General features: G+C 40.0%; 1 protein-coding gene across 6 annotated transcripts in view; it reads left to right on the top strand.

The window, feature by feature from the left end:
• Positions 1-13,218, top strand: part of UACA (uveal autoantigen with coiled-coil domains and ankyrin repeats) — a 43,095-nt gene that overhangs the window by 16,366 nt on the left and 13,511 nt on the right. For 3 of the 6 annotated variants that reach the window (XM_087973016.1, XM_087973015.1, XM_087973017.1), the window contains exons 3-11: positions 1,714-1,802; positions 2,218-2,282; positions 2,848-2,905; positions 3,233-3,303; positions 4,726-4,832; positions 6,893-7,074; positions 8,526-8,563; positions 8,834-8,923; positions 12,519-12,626. In XM_087973016.1, coding sequence (XP_087829142.1) covers positions 1,714-1,802; positions 2,218-2,282; positions 2,848-2,905; positions 3,233-3,303; positions 4,726-4,832; positions 6,893-7,074; positions 8,526-8,563; positions 8,834-8,923; positions 12,519-12,626 — 808 coding nt within the window. Of the gene's footprint in view, positions 1-1,713; positions 1,803-2,217; positions 2,283-2,847; positions 2,906-3,232; positions 3,304-4,725; positions 4,833-6,892; positions 7,075-8,522; positions 8,564-8,833; positions 8,924-12,518; positions 12,627-13,218 lie in introns of all 6 variants that reach the window. The other 3 variants (XM_026684658.2, XM_087973014.1, XM_026684660.2) reach the window with 1 other exon arrangement.

Here is a 13,218-nt window from a genome sequence, read left to right as displayed (position 1 = left end):
TTTCATATTTATAACTCATATTGTGTTTTGGAATAACCAGCTTTATTTGAAATTCTGAAATTTAAAAATATTTAGAGAAGCATGGGAGAGAACCACTTTTGCAAACATTCTATAAACCTTTCTCTTTAAGCAACATCTGGAAATTCAAATGTTTTTTTTTTTAATTAAAGCCAAACTCCTATTTCACAATATGAAAACTTTTCTGAAAAAAGACCCTGAGATATATAGTTGTGCAGTGAGGGATACCTGACATGATATTGTGGATGAAAAGAATTTCAGATTGTAATCAAGGAGAAAATTAGTGAAATGATATACAGGTAGTCCTCAGTTTATGTCCATTTGTTCAACGATGGCAGAGCTGAAAATCGGAATGTATGGCCAGATGTGAGATTCTGGCCCTTGCAGTATCCCTGCAGACCCTCATTCCTGATCCGGGTGCCCAGCTCATGATTACAACGTCACGGGGAGCCCCAGTAACCCCCTTGGCAACCTTCCCTGCTGACCCTCCACAGCCAAAGTCACAGCAGGAGGTTTGCCAGTCCGTCCAGATTTCTCTCCCTCCCCCTCCCAGGTGACCTGTGCCAGCCCTGCAGGGCCTCCCCTGAGATTCTCATTAAGAAAAGGAAAGATGTTGGTAATTTCCAAATCTTCTAACACTCGAAGAATACCAGCTGTAAATGACTCTGCAGAATGGCTTTCCCTCTAAGGTTGAAAAGGATGAGAAGGACGATTGCTTGGAATGTCCTGCAGAAGCTTTCTTGAACCCTTTGGGGCAAGTGAGCCTAGATTTGAGGACAGCCTATCTTGACCATATGAAGCCTTGGGGGGGCTCAAGGGCCGTGGCAGCTACTCAAAACTAAATAAGGTAGTAAAGGAAGTAACATGTGGCCACAGTGCTCTGGGGAGACTCTAGGTCTGTGAGAGGATTCTGGTGCATCTTTTGCCCCCTGCGGTAAACAGGGCAGGGTCTCACAGGGCCACCTCTTGGTTGGCATTGCGCCCTTCAGAGACCTGCCCCTCCTTCATCTGTTGGGGTCGGTCAGTCAATCCTAGCACCACCATGAGCTTTACAAGCATGTGGTGGCACATATTAGTGGGTGCATATAAAGTGCAGGATTTAGTTTTACTTTAGCTGGAGCTGAGGAAGCTCATATTCTAAAGTCCAGGGGCCATTAGAAGGTTATTTATTTGGATTTTTTTTTCTAAAACAGGGTTGTCCAACTCAAGGCTTGGGGGCAGAATCCAGCCCATAGGATGCTTAGATCTGCCCGCAGGGCCGCCCTGGAAACAGCAAAGGACTGTCCTGTTGTGCCTCTGCCAGCGAAAATAGGAGCTCACAGCCCTCCTGGCCTCCATTTTTGCTAGCAGAGGGTTGCAGGAGGCTGTTGCAGCAGAAAACAGAGCTGGGGAGCTGGTTTTCACTGGGAGAGTGCTCGGGCCACCACAGGCATGAGTGATGTCAAGCTGGCCACGCCCTCACGCCCCATCCCTCTGAGGTCAAACACAACCCTGATGTGTGGCCCTCAATGAAGTCGAGTTTGATACCCCTGTTCTAAAATATTTATCTCTTCCAACTCACATGTTGGAAGAATTTCAGCTCTAGAACTGGGAGCAAATTCTCTTGGACACTCAGTAGAATTTACGTTACTTCTACGGAATAAACTTGTGCAGGTGTTCAAGACATTACTTTTCTTAACCTTCCGTTTCACTCAGATTCCATGTTGTAGCCTCAAAGGGTAACCTTGATTGTCTGAATGCTCTTCTTCTTCATGGGGTTGACATTATCGCCACTGATATAGCAGGTATGATTTCCTTGTTTAAAATAGAACAATTACATGTTGTTACTTAAACAGCTTTGAAAGCCCAACTAATGTATTGTGCATCTGGCCCTATAAGCCTGTTGGGTTCCATGGTGCTTGTTTTGTGGCCTGTGATTTGAACTGTAGTATCTTATTGACAAAAAGAAAGAAAGAAAGAGAGAGAGAGGTGTAGAACTATTTATTCTGCACTATAAATCAATTTAAATTGAGAAAAAAACCCAGTTTTCTTTCTTTTCCTTGAGCCATATAATTTACCAATTGCAGGATACACAGGGTTATCTTTATATGTATAAATCTCTGGGTGTTTGGGGAGAGGGGATAGGCATTTCTTTGCTTATGTATATGCCATATATATTCTGGCTATGTTTAAAATGTTCTTGTTAATTCTTCTCTTCAGGAAGGACTGCTCTACATTTAGCAGCAAAATATGGACATGCACTTTGTCTTCAAAAACTGCTGCAGGTATTAAATAGTTGACAAATTGTTAAATGTTATGTAGAAAAGAAAGCATGATAGGGAATTTGTTTCTTTGCATGAGGAAAATTCAGGATCTTGATTGGCTATATATAGTAGTTATCAAATGTCCAGTGGGGTTTCAAAAAAAGCTGAATAACTTTGCATAGTAGAGGTACTTTCTGTGCATATGCAAGATTCTCTTTGAGAAGGTCAATGGAGGTTAATGCAGGTTTTGTGTGTAGCAAATCTATCCATGAGGAGGGAGGGGGAGAAATGCTTAGAAAGGAAGCCCTGTAGATCAAGAGACCATGTGGAGCTTGACTGATTTTACAGAACGCTTCATTTGCTAATGTTCCTGTAGACATTATTAGAGTAGGTAGGATGTTACATAATAAGTCTGGTTTTTAAATGAGTGTTCCTGATCCATGCATGTAACATTTTTGAATGAAAATGTACTTGAAGTACCGCTTGAAGTGTTGCCATGTTTAGGTTCTGTTATTATTAAAATGTAATGGTAAATATTGAAGGTATTAAATCTCAACACAATAAGGTACGCTTGTTTCTTCTACAGTACAACTGCTCAACAGAAAATGTGGATCTGCAAGGGCGGACTGCTCTTCATGATGCGGGTAAGGGACAGGCAGTGTGGGCAACCAGGAGTCCTAATGTAATGAGAAAACTAGCAGAGCTACAAACAATCATTGAAAAGTCAATGATTAGTGCAGATGCTGCTGGTGTTTCACCAAAAGATGGATGTTAATTGTTTAAGGATTTTTTTTTATTACCTCAGTACTTTGAAACTGATGCATTCTGATTGAGAAATTGGCTATTAGATATTAGTATTATTAAAAACAGTCCAGATACTTGTTCCATAGATCCTGCAGCCAATGAATAATCTGCCAATAGTTAAATCTTAAATTTTCCACCAGTAACATCTATTGTTTTGCTTCCCAAAGCAATGTCGGATTGTACATCCAGCATACAGTTGCTATGTGACCATGGAGCCATGGTGAATGCCAAAGATGCTGTAAGTTCTTTCAGAATCTTCGTTCAGGATGGGCTAAGTTCTTGGTGCTTTTTCTTTCTTTTTTAATAAAATGTTATTAAACAGTACAATTACAGTGGTACCTTGGTATTCATCATTATTTGGTTCTGGGAGGTGTAATGAGTACCAAAAATGATGAGTACCAAACATTTTTTTCCTATATGGAATATAATGTAGTGAGTCACACAAGGCCGCGGACACTAACAAGTTCTAGCTTGTGCATTGAGTACCAAACGAACGATGAGTACCAGGACAAAATTTTCATATCAACATGCATCAAGTACCAAATTTGATGAGTTTCAAAGCAGTTGAGTATCAAGATACCAAATACAAGCGGGGAAAAACAAGAATAAGAAAAAATAGGATTTACAGAAAAGAAAAAATAGAACAGAAAGAAATAAGAATATAATAAAGGAATGAAGTAAATGAAAAAGAGGCTTCCGCCTTATCACAAGTATAATTGTAGTAACTTAAATACAACAAATGATATTTTCTTCCTCTCTTCCATCTTTTGTCTAAACAAATCCATAAAACCTCGTTTCACTCCTGATGTCAGCAAAAATCCATTAAGGATTACTAGGGGTAAAAACTTACATATTTAACCTTGATCAAATAAGCCAAATTATATTCCTTCCTTTTACCTCTAGCAGTTTTAATCTTTAGTCCCTTCAAATAATGTTGTGAAACTTGATTTCTTTTAATTGTTTCTTTGTTCCTGCTCACAAAATTCTTCAAAATGTTAACAAGCCTATTTTGTAAATCCAATATAAGAAAATTTTAGATCACTTTATTTGTTACTTATATATCTCCTTTTTAAAGAAATGAGATATACATTTCTTTTATACATTTTTCAAAACAAAACCATTTTCCCATGGGAAGGATTCTTTACAATGAATTTCAAAATCATATTTCAAATTTATCTGGACCCTACATCCATTTGCAACTTTCTAAAATCAAAGCCTGGCTTTTGCTGTTTGTTCCAAAAAGTCTTTAAAAAAAAGTTCTTAAACTTGTAGTTAAAACTTTTTAAATTAAGGATTGAAGGAAAATCATCACTATAAAACCTGTCAATGCAAAGACTCCCCATAGCTGAAAAGCAGTTAACAAACAATTTCTGAAGGAGGCCTTATATGATGTGTATTTTGTGACGCTTCAAAGACACTAATTGTGCTTTGAGCAAGATGGTTGTCACTTTTTCCCTGGAGCTCTAAACGCACCGGAGAGGGCTGTGAGCTTTCTGGAGCCTTGTGGGTGATCTCAAGTCCACTCCTTGTCTGTGGAGGAATGATCGAAGAGCAGATGCACTTGCCAGTACTTCATTCTGCCACAGGCATCAGCTCCCCTTTTCATGATGCCGCCTGCCATTTCTTCCCCAGAAGTCCAAGTTTCTTGTTCTTTTGCCAGGATGGAAGGACACCATTGGTGCTGGCCACTCAGATGTGCCGTCCAACTATATGCCAGTTTCTGCTAGACAGAGGTGCTGAAGTTAATGCAAGAGATAAGCAAAATCGGTAAGACACCTTCCTGCAAGTCATCTATCTATAGGTAATCTATCTATATGCTTCTGGAAGACGTTAAGAGTTAGTTTCTCTGTAGTAAAACCCTACTGAGACCAAGAAATTGTGAGTTTTGGGCCCCATGGATTCTGTAACTAGAAATATTTCATCCTTGACTCGGATCTCGCCTTGCCTGCCTTGAATTTGGTGCCCAATTTGGAGGTTCTCCTGGATTCACAGCTCCTGTTTGAAGAGCAGCTGGCAGCTGTGGCCAGAGGGGTCTTTGTGTACACCCATCATATGTGCCACTTCTGCCTGTTCCTGGGATGGGGGCCCTCTTCTCAGCTACTAATGTCTCATTCACCTCCTCGTGGGCTATTCAACACTGTATTCATGGACTGCCCTTGAAGACTATCTGGAAGCTACAATTCGTTCAAAATGCATTGAGGTGGGTAGTTTGGGGCATCTTTTGTTATAGCCACGTGGCACCTGTATTCTGTGACTTGCACTGGCTTTCAGTGGGCTTCTGAGAACAGTCCAAGGTGTTAGTTACACCACTAAAGCCCTGTATGGCAGGTGACTAGGGCATTTGTGGGATCACCTGGCCGGAAGCATATCTGAACAACATATCTGACTGGACAGTCCCACACACTCCTGCCATGAATCAAGACCACCTGACAGGGCCCAGCTTCTGCCTTGATCAGCCCTCCAGGCCATTAGCAGGCGGTCAAGATCTGGCTTGTTCCCTGGCCCCAATTTGAGCAGTCACAATTGATTTCTGCTGTAATCCCTGATGGTTTTAGTAGGTTCTAAGGATACCTGTTGTTTCTTTTTATATTTGTTGGTTTGGATTTTTTCAATTTTTGTACACTACCTAGAGTCACATTGTCTGAGTTGGGAAGCCATATGAATGATACAAGTAAATAACTAGGTGCTTAATATAATTAAAAAATAACTGTATGAAAAGCCCGCCCTCTGCGTCCTTCTGGACAGTCACCTGATCTCGGAGGCCAATTGGGGAAGGAGGGAGGGGTGTGGTCAGGAGTTGGCGAAGGAGGCCCCGCCTCAGGCAAGTTGGTTGAGTTTGTGAGGGTCTCTTGTATTTGAACGGCATTTACATTTCTGCAGATTTTGGTGTTTCTGTAGGCCGCTTAACTGGGAGAGGGTTGGGCGGCCACATAGAGTTTCTTAATAAGTAAATAAACACGTCAATGATGCACGCGGGGAGCCTTTGGATTTTGGTCGACCAGGCTGAGCTGCCAACTCCCACCATTGCCGCTGGCTTTCCCTTCGCGGTAACCCTTTCAGGCTCCTCCGGCTCCCGAAGTGGGGAAGGGAGGGGAAGCAGCAGCGGCACTGGAGAACTCTCCCAACCCCCACTATACTATTGAAATTTTCTTTCATAGAGCATCATTTTTCATGGTACTCCATAAAATAAACTGGGGCTAAAGTGACAGCTTGAACTTTGTACATTGCACATTTCTTCCTCCTAAATGCTCATAAAGTTTCGTGAGGTAATACTGTAATTTATGAAAGGTTAGTAGTTACAACATGAAAACCTGTCTCTGTCTGGCATAAAAAACAGCTGGAATGGTATCACAGCCACGCAAGGCACGTGCTCATTCCTTCTTGGCCCCTTTGGTAACAGGAATGGCTGAAGAAATGACAGAACTCCAGGCACATCTGGAAAACACACATTGGCCAGGCGGTTTAGGGTGACGGGAGCTGTGCATTTAGGCAGATTTCCTTGCTAAATCCTGGTGGGGCATTTTGTGGATGTGCTTGTCAAGACGACAAGTTTCCAGCCTTTCCTGAGGATCCGTTCATTGAGTGTACATTGCTGAATAAAAGCACAAATATGTTTCCACTGGCAAGAGGGATCAAGCAGCTGACACTAGAATAGGGGTAGTCCTGTTTAGTGACCACTCAAAGCTACACTGGCACTGAAAAAAGTGGCTTTCAGGTGATCTTCACTCTTAGGACTATCATAGCAACCTCATGGTCACATGTTCACAATTCAGGGACATGGCAACCGGCATGTACTGTATCTGCATGTTTTCTTCTTTCTCCTGCAGGACCGCTCTGATGTTGGGCTGTGAATATGGCTGTAAGGATGCTGTAGAGGTTTTGCTCAAAAATGGAGCTGATGTTACTTTGGTTGATGCGCTAGGCCATGACTGTTTTTATTATGCACGAATTGGGGACAGTACTGAAATCCTGTCTCTGATAAAGGCTGCCTTTGAAGAATCCAGCAAAGGTACATCAGCTTTCTTTATAATTGCAGGGGAAATTTCTTCTTCGCTCATGATACTGCCATCTCCTGGTTGTTTCTGCCCATCTGATAAGATCTGGTGGAAGAGGTTCCCCCTTTGGTTCATTGCCAGAGGCTCAGAGGGTTGGGTTTTTGTTTAGTTGTTGCCCTCCTCCTTTGGAAGTGCCCTTGCCCTATAAGACCCCAAAAGCCACCAGAACTGGGTTTTTTCCCCCAGAAGTCTAAGTGATGAAAACTTGGTGACTCTTGTAATTTGGGGGGGGGTTAATTGATATAGAGCTTGTCAAGATTGTAAAACACTTAAGCTTCCTGTGACTAGTATTCAACTTGCTAAAGAACTGGGGGGAGGGAAGGGTGAGAGGTAATGCAGAGGCTACAATCTTCAACCGTGAGAGCCAAGGACACTTCTGCAGGTGTTGTCAAGACGTGGACTGTTATCAAAACAAAAAGCTGATTCCTAACTGGACAGGGTGACCTGTTCCATGGGGAGGAGGGCATGAAACTCATTTTTAACTATGCAGGGTTGTGTGGGAAAATTTAGAGTTGGCTTTGCTTTCTTCAATGCCGAAATGATGTACTCAATAATATTTTGCTTTTGGGATTTTAAAATTCCTGAAAATGCCTGCTTTTATTGGGTCTGTTAGTTGGATGGTTGACAGAGCTATTTTCTTTCTTTCTTCCGTGAAATTTTGTAATTATTTGCTTAATGGTTTTGTTTTATGGCTCTATTGTTGCTCTGAGCCGCCCACACTTTAAGATGGGCAGCTACACAAATATAATCAAGCAAGGAAGCTGGTGCTTTATTTATGAAAATGGGATTTGTAAGCTGCTCCCTGGGCACCTTCAAGGAAGCAGGAATTAAATAATATGCTTTAATGCAAAGATTAGATGTTAGGTACAGAATCTTGAAAAATGTAATAGAAGATTCCACTTGTCTTTGATTAGTGAGTTCCTCAAGGCAGAATGTTGTCTTCTTGGACTCTTTGCAAGCCAGACTGTACTGATATTTTTGAGATGAACTACTAATTAACTTCTTTTTCATTTGCACATTGTTTTATGTCTAGTATTTCTCCAGTTCCTCCTGAGCCTCAGAGGCCTTGTTGATGTGAGGGGCATATAAGCCCTTTAAATAAACCAGCATATGTTATTTTCTTGTTTGCCAGGTGCTGTTAGAATTTTATCAATTTCCCTTCAGGCTTTACTCTCAACATATCCAGCTCATATTACTAGTGGGTGTGTAATCCATTGAATCCCAAAGGGTTTTAGCTTGAGGCAGCGATTCTAAATCATCTTTGAAATTCATATTCTGTATTGTTGTATATAAAGTATTAATGAAGATGCAGACTAGTAGCTTCTAAAGAATAAGTTTGTTTGTTTTTTCACATTCCTCCTGAGCTTGGACAGAATATCTAAACAGAAGCTTTGTTTTTTAGCAGGTTATGAAGTAATGAAGAAAGGGCAGCAAATATTGAAGGTAAGGATTCTAGGTGTAAGCCTCTAATTTTGAAGGCAGTTTGGAGAAAGATCTGCCTTCTGGGGACGATATTATATTGTTGGCATCAACAGTGATTGTGGCCTTTCTCAATGTGATCAGCTCTCCTTATCAGTATCTGTGGTCAAACTTACCACCTCTGTCCAGTCTGCAGTTGCTTAATGTGAATGTAAGGAATGAGGGAACCTGTGCAGATAATTACTATTTCTGAAATACTTTCTTACTGAAGATGATCTTCAACAATCTTTCCAGGTGCCCAGCATGCTACCCAAATGGACTCAACCTAGTATCTTGGATGAAGTGAGCAATAAACCATTTCTGAAGGAGCACCAGAATGTACAGGTGAAGGAAGTGCCTTTGACTCTGAAAATAATATGACACAATCAGCTCCTGAAAACTCTCAATTTGTTCCTAAACTAGTTCTCAGAGTCCTGCAGTGCCTGGTGCAAACATTAGACAGTTACTAGCCTTGGCGGGATATTTGCACAGTCTTGCCAAAGGAACACATACAAACGAACCACCAAAAGAGAAAGATAATAACGTCTTTGCCAACATGTCAAACTTGCACACATGCCTCATTGATGGATATAAAAGAACATGGTGCTCTTCGGGGCCATGGCAGGCCAATTACATATAAGCAGGAACTCATTAGGTAGCCTGGCTGAGGCTGGTGATGGAATAGCACCTGCTGCCAGAACACCATTTTAGGAATACCGTTGGCGCAATTCCTTTATGGCACAATCATTGGTCCTTAGTCCAGCTGAAGGTCCTTGAACAAACGAAGCTCTTTAGAGCAGATTCACAGTTGCTTAGATGTACCTCATATCCTTCTTTATCATTGAAGGTTGGTCTTCAGAGAGTGGGAACAAGAATTTGGTTAGCAACTGGCAACTGATGAGTGAAAACACATGATTTCCACAGGAAATCATGGTCTCACATGTATTTTTAATAACTACATTAGAGTTAATCTAGGTTCTTGAAGGGTGGTCCTAGGCCTCCTGAGAGTCCTCTTAAGACCTTCTCAAGGGTCCTTCAAAATTAAATGTTTAATCAATATTAAAATTTGATCAAAAAAACATGAGAAAAAGTAACGGCAGCAAATGTGTCAATTTTAATTTGGGGGGGTTTCAATTGTTTTATTAGTTTAACAAAATATAAAATACAAAGGAAAATAAAAATAATAGGAAACTAAGGGAAGGAAAAAGAAAATATAAGGTAAAAGGGGGAAAAGAAAAAAAAGTGTTGACTTCCAACTTTCTTTAATACAGTAGAAGATAACATTGCAGCCTCAACTTTTTAATTTTACATGTTAATGTATACTAGCCATTTCTATACTAGCAATATCACTTAGACTTATATACCGCTTTATAGTGCTTTACAGCCCTCTCTAAGCTGTTTACAGAATATTTATGCTGATATTGCACCCAACAATCTGGGTTCTCATTTTACCCGCCTCTGAAGGATGGAAGGCTGAGTCAACCTTGAGCCTGGTGAGATTCGATCTGCCAAATTGCAGGCAGCTGGCTGCAGCAGAAGTAGCCTACAGTACTGCCCTCTAACCACCGCACCACCGACAAATCTATGTAATCAGCAAAATCAAAGTTTCATTTTTTTCATCACAAGCACAAAATCCAGAAGCAATTTCCAAATAAAAGACATAATATATTATCTTCTTTGAATAAAGCAATCAAGTTAACCATCTCTGCTTTTTCTTCCTTTCTATGGAAATAATATATATATTTCTGTTTATAAAGACTACTTGATAGTCTTTATAAACTATCACAATTTATATTAACATAATAAACTATATTCTTTCAGATTCTTTAGCCTTAAAGGGAAAACATACTTTTTTCATTTATTTTAAAACACTGAACTTTTCTTTAAAAACATTTCTAAAAATGTTCTAATACATCTTTTTAAACTTTCTCTTAACACACATACTTTAAAATTTCCTTTCAGGAATACTTCGCAAGCTTTAAAAATTACTCAAAAACTATGAAAGAAAGAAAAATTTTCAAATTCATTTTATAAACACCAACAAAATTCAAGCTGCATTAAAGCTTGCTTTCAATTACATAGATCAGATCAATAAAAATCCAACTCCAGTTAACTCATTAAATTTAAATCACTCCCTCCAAGTTATCCTCATAGAATAAAATGTTTCTTTTTGTATACATCCATTATAAGACTCTAAATCTTTCTTTAGGCTAATGCATCTTTTTTAACTTAACATAGATACTTTCAAATACATTTTCAATAATATTTTAAAAGATTTAGGAATTATTTAATTATAAAGGAATTATAAAGAAAAATGCATTTTCAAACCTAAATTAGGTCTAAATTAAGACTTTCAAATACATATATCAGACTGATAAAAATTAATCCTAATTCCAATTAATTAAACTTAAATCACTCCTTCCAGCTTATCTTCATAGAATGAAATCTTTTTCTTCTCTAGAATGTCTGACAAGTAATTATAAACTTCTCTTTTTCTCAAGGATTTCTCAAACTTGTTAAGTATCCGTGAAGAAAAAAGCCCAAACTTGTTCTCTTGAAAGTTGCAGATTTTCTTGGAACTCTTCTTTCCTTTTTTAATTTAGTTTATTTATATATTAATACTATAAGATACAAAAATACAGAAGAAAATAGTAGGAAAGATAGGGGAGGGAAAAGGGAAGGGAGCAGTGTGGGGAAAAGGGGGGAAAAGAAAGAAAAGCCGTTGACTTCCAACTCCCTTTGGTGCAGTAGAATAAGCTAATAACATCAAACCTCATTTTTTTTTATTTTTACATAACTGTATAAACCAGCTATCTCTATAACAACAAACCTAATCGGTAAAACCCAAAGTCAAAATTTCATTTTTTTCCACCTCATGCTCCAAGTCCAGAAGCGGCTTCTAAGTAGGAACAAAAGTACTTCCATTTTTCTCTTTAATCCAAGCAGTCAGTTTAGCCATCTCTGCCAACGCCATCAGCTTTTGCAGCCATTCATCTATTGTGGGAATCACATTGCTGCTGTCAACATATATAGTATCAAAGTTCTGAATTTAAATTTTTAATTACAGTAGTAAAAAATTAATGCAAAGGAAAGTTAAAGACAAAATGGAAAGAATAAAAAGTGCAAGAAAAAAATATATAATGAGGAAAAATATAAATAAATGATTAACAATGTTCATCCCAACAATTTATAAATTTGTTTATATATTTATTTACATTTTATGTTTATATATTTATTATATTAAGCTATTATATAAAGCTATTTAAATTAAACAACTTTTCTCCCCCACAAGGCTAAGAGATCCTCTTCATCCCATATTCTATCCTTTATTTTTAAGCAAATCCACAAAGCAGAAACTTTTCAAACCTGCCGCCCCACCGTCTTTGCCAGAGGCTTCCTGGCCTGTCTGGAGTTAGGAGGAAAAGCAGCATTTGTCTGCATCGCTGTCACTTGACACCTCACTTAGTATGATGGCCATTCTTGTCCCAGTTGCACTCTTGAGGACTCCCGGCATTTTAATTTTCTTCTGAAAAGGACGAGGTTCTTGCAGTCTTATATCAGACACCAAGACCTGACTGGGCACGGGCTGCTGCTGCGAGGAAGGGAGGTGGGCAGAGTTGTGGTGCGTGCCCTGCCTTCTGTGGGTTAGAAGGGGATGGAAGCCACGAGTGGCCGAGGTGTTTGCTCTCTCAGAGAAACAGGGAGAGGGAAGATGTCAGGGCCATTCTTGGCCTGCAGCCCAGCAGTGCTTGGCAGGGGTGGAGGGTGGGCTGCTTTCGGCCAGCGAGGAGGGGTGCTGGGGGTCCTGCTTTCCCCTCCATGGATGTGGCTTCAGGGAGAAGTCAGGAGAATGCTCCGGGGGGGGGCGGCGGCTAAGATTAGCTGTAAGGCCTGATGAGCATCCTCCTCGCTTTGAATAAGATTATTTTTTGGTCTCCAGGAATTAGAAAGAGAAAACGAAGACTTAAAAGGAAGAATGAGGGAAATCCAACAGGAACAACGAATCTTCCTAGACAGAATAAATGGGTTGCAGTTGCAGCTGAATGAGGTAACAAGTCCCACTTTGTGCTGCATGCTGAAGACTTAATTGAGATTACTGGTATTTTATCAAGGCTCAATCCCCAGATTTTCCTTCCTTTCTTTTCTTTTTCTTTTTACCTACCCTCCCTTTCTGAACAATGGTTAGAATAAAGGGGGGGGGGACATTTTTTCTATTCAGGCATGTTCTCTGGCAGTCCCAGACTGCCTTTGGAAGGGGGGTCCCCATGGCTGGAATCCGGCACCACTTTCAGCAGCAGTGAAAATAAAGCTGCCGGAGTGGCCGGTGTGCCCAAGGAGCAGCTTTCCCTTCTGGAGTGGGATGATGATTTAGCAGTTGAGGCCAGGAGACATTTCTGGGGTTAACCTGGCTGCCCTCTGCAGGATGCTTCTCGTGATAATTAAAGTGAGGGGGTGTATTCATTTTCTCTGGTTTTTCATTTTAAACAGAGTGATCTTGAAATTTAAGTGCTAATCTGCATCTGGGGATCAAGTCATATTGTTGTTACCAAATACTTGTCCTTCTGGCTTTGATTAACTGTTCTTCCTCTTGTTGTCAGAACAGTATTTTTAAAAAGAAGCTGTACTGGCATGGCTTCTAA

This window comes from Notechis scutatus, chromosome 11, assembly GCF_049901735.1.
Source record: "Notechis scutatus isolate UNSWTSFEM ecotype Mainland chromosome 11, rNotScu1.2, whole genome shotgun sequence".
Lineage (NCBI taxonomy): Eukaryota > Metazoa > Chordata > Lepidosauria > Squamata > Elapidae > Notechis > Notechis scutatus.
Note: the sequence above shows the minus strand (reverse complement) of the source record. Positions and strands in the feature narration are given on the sequence as shown.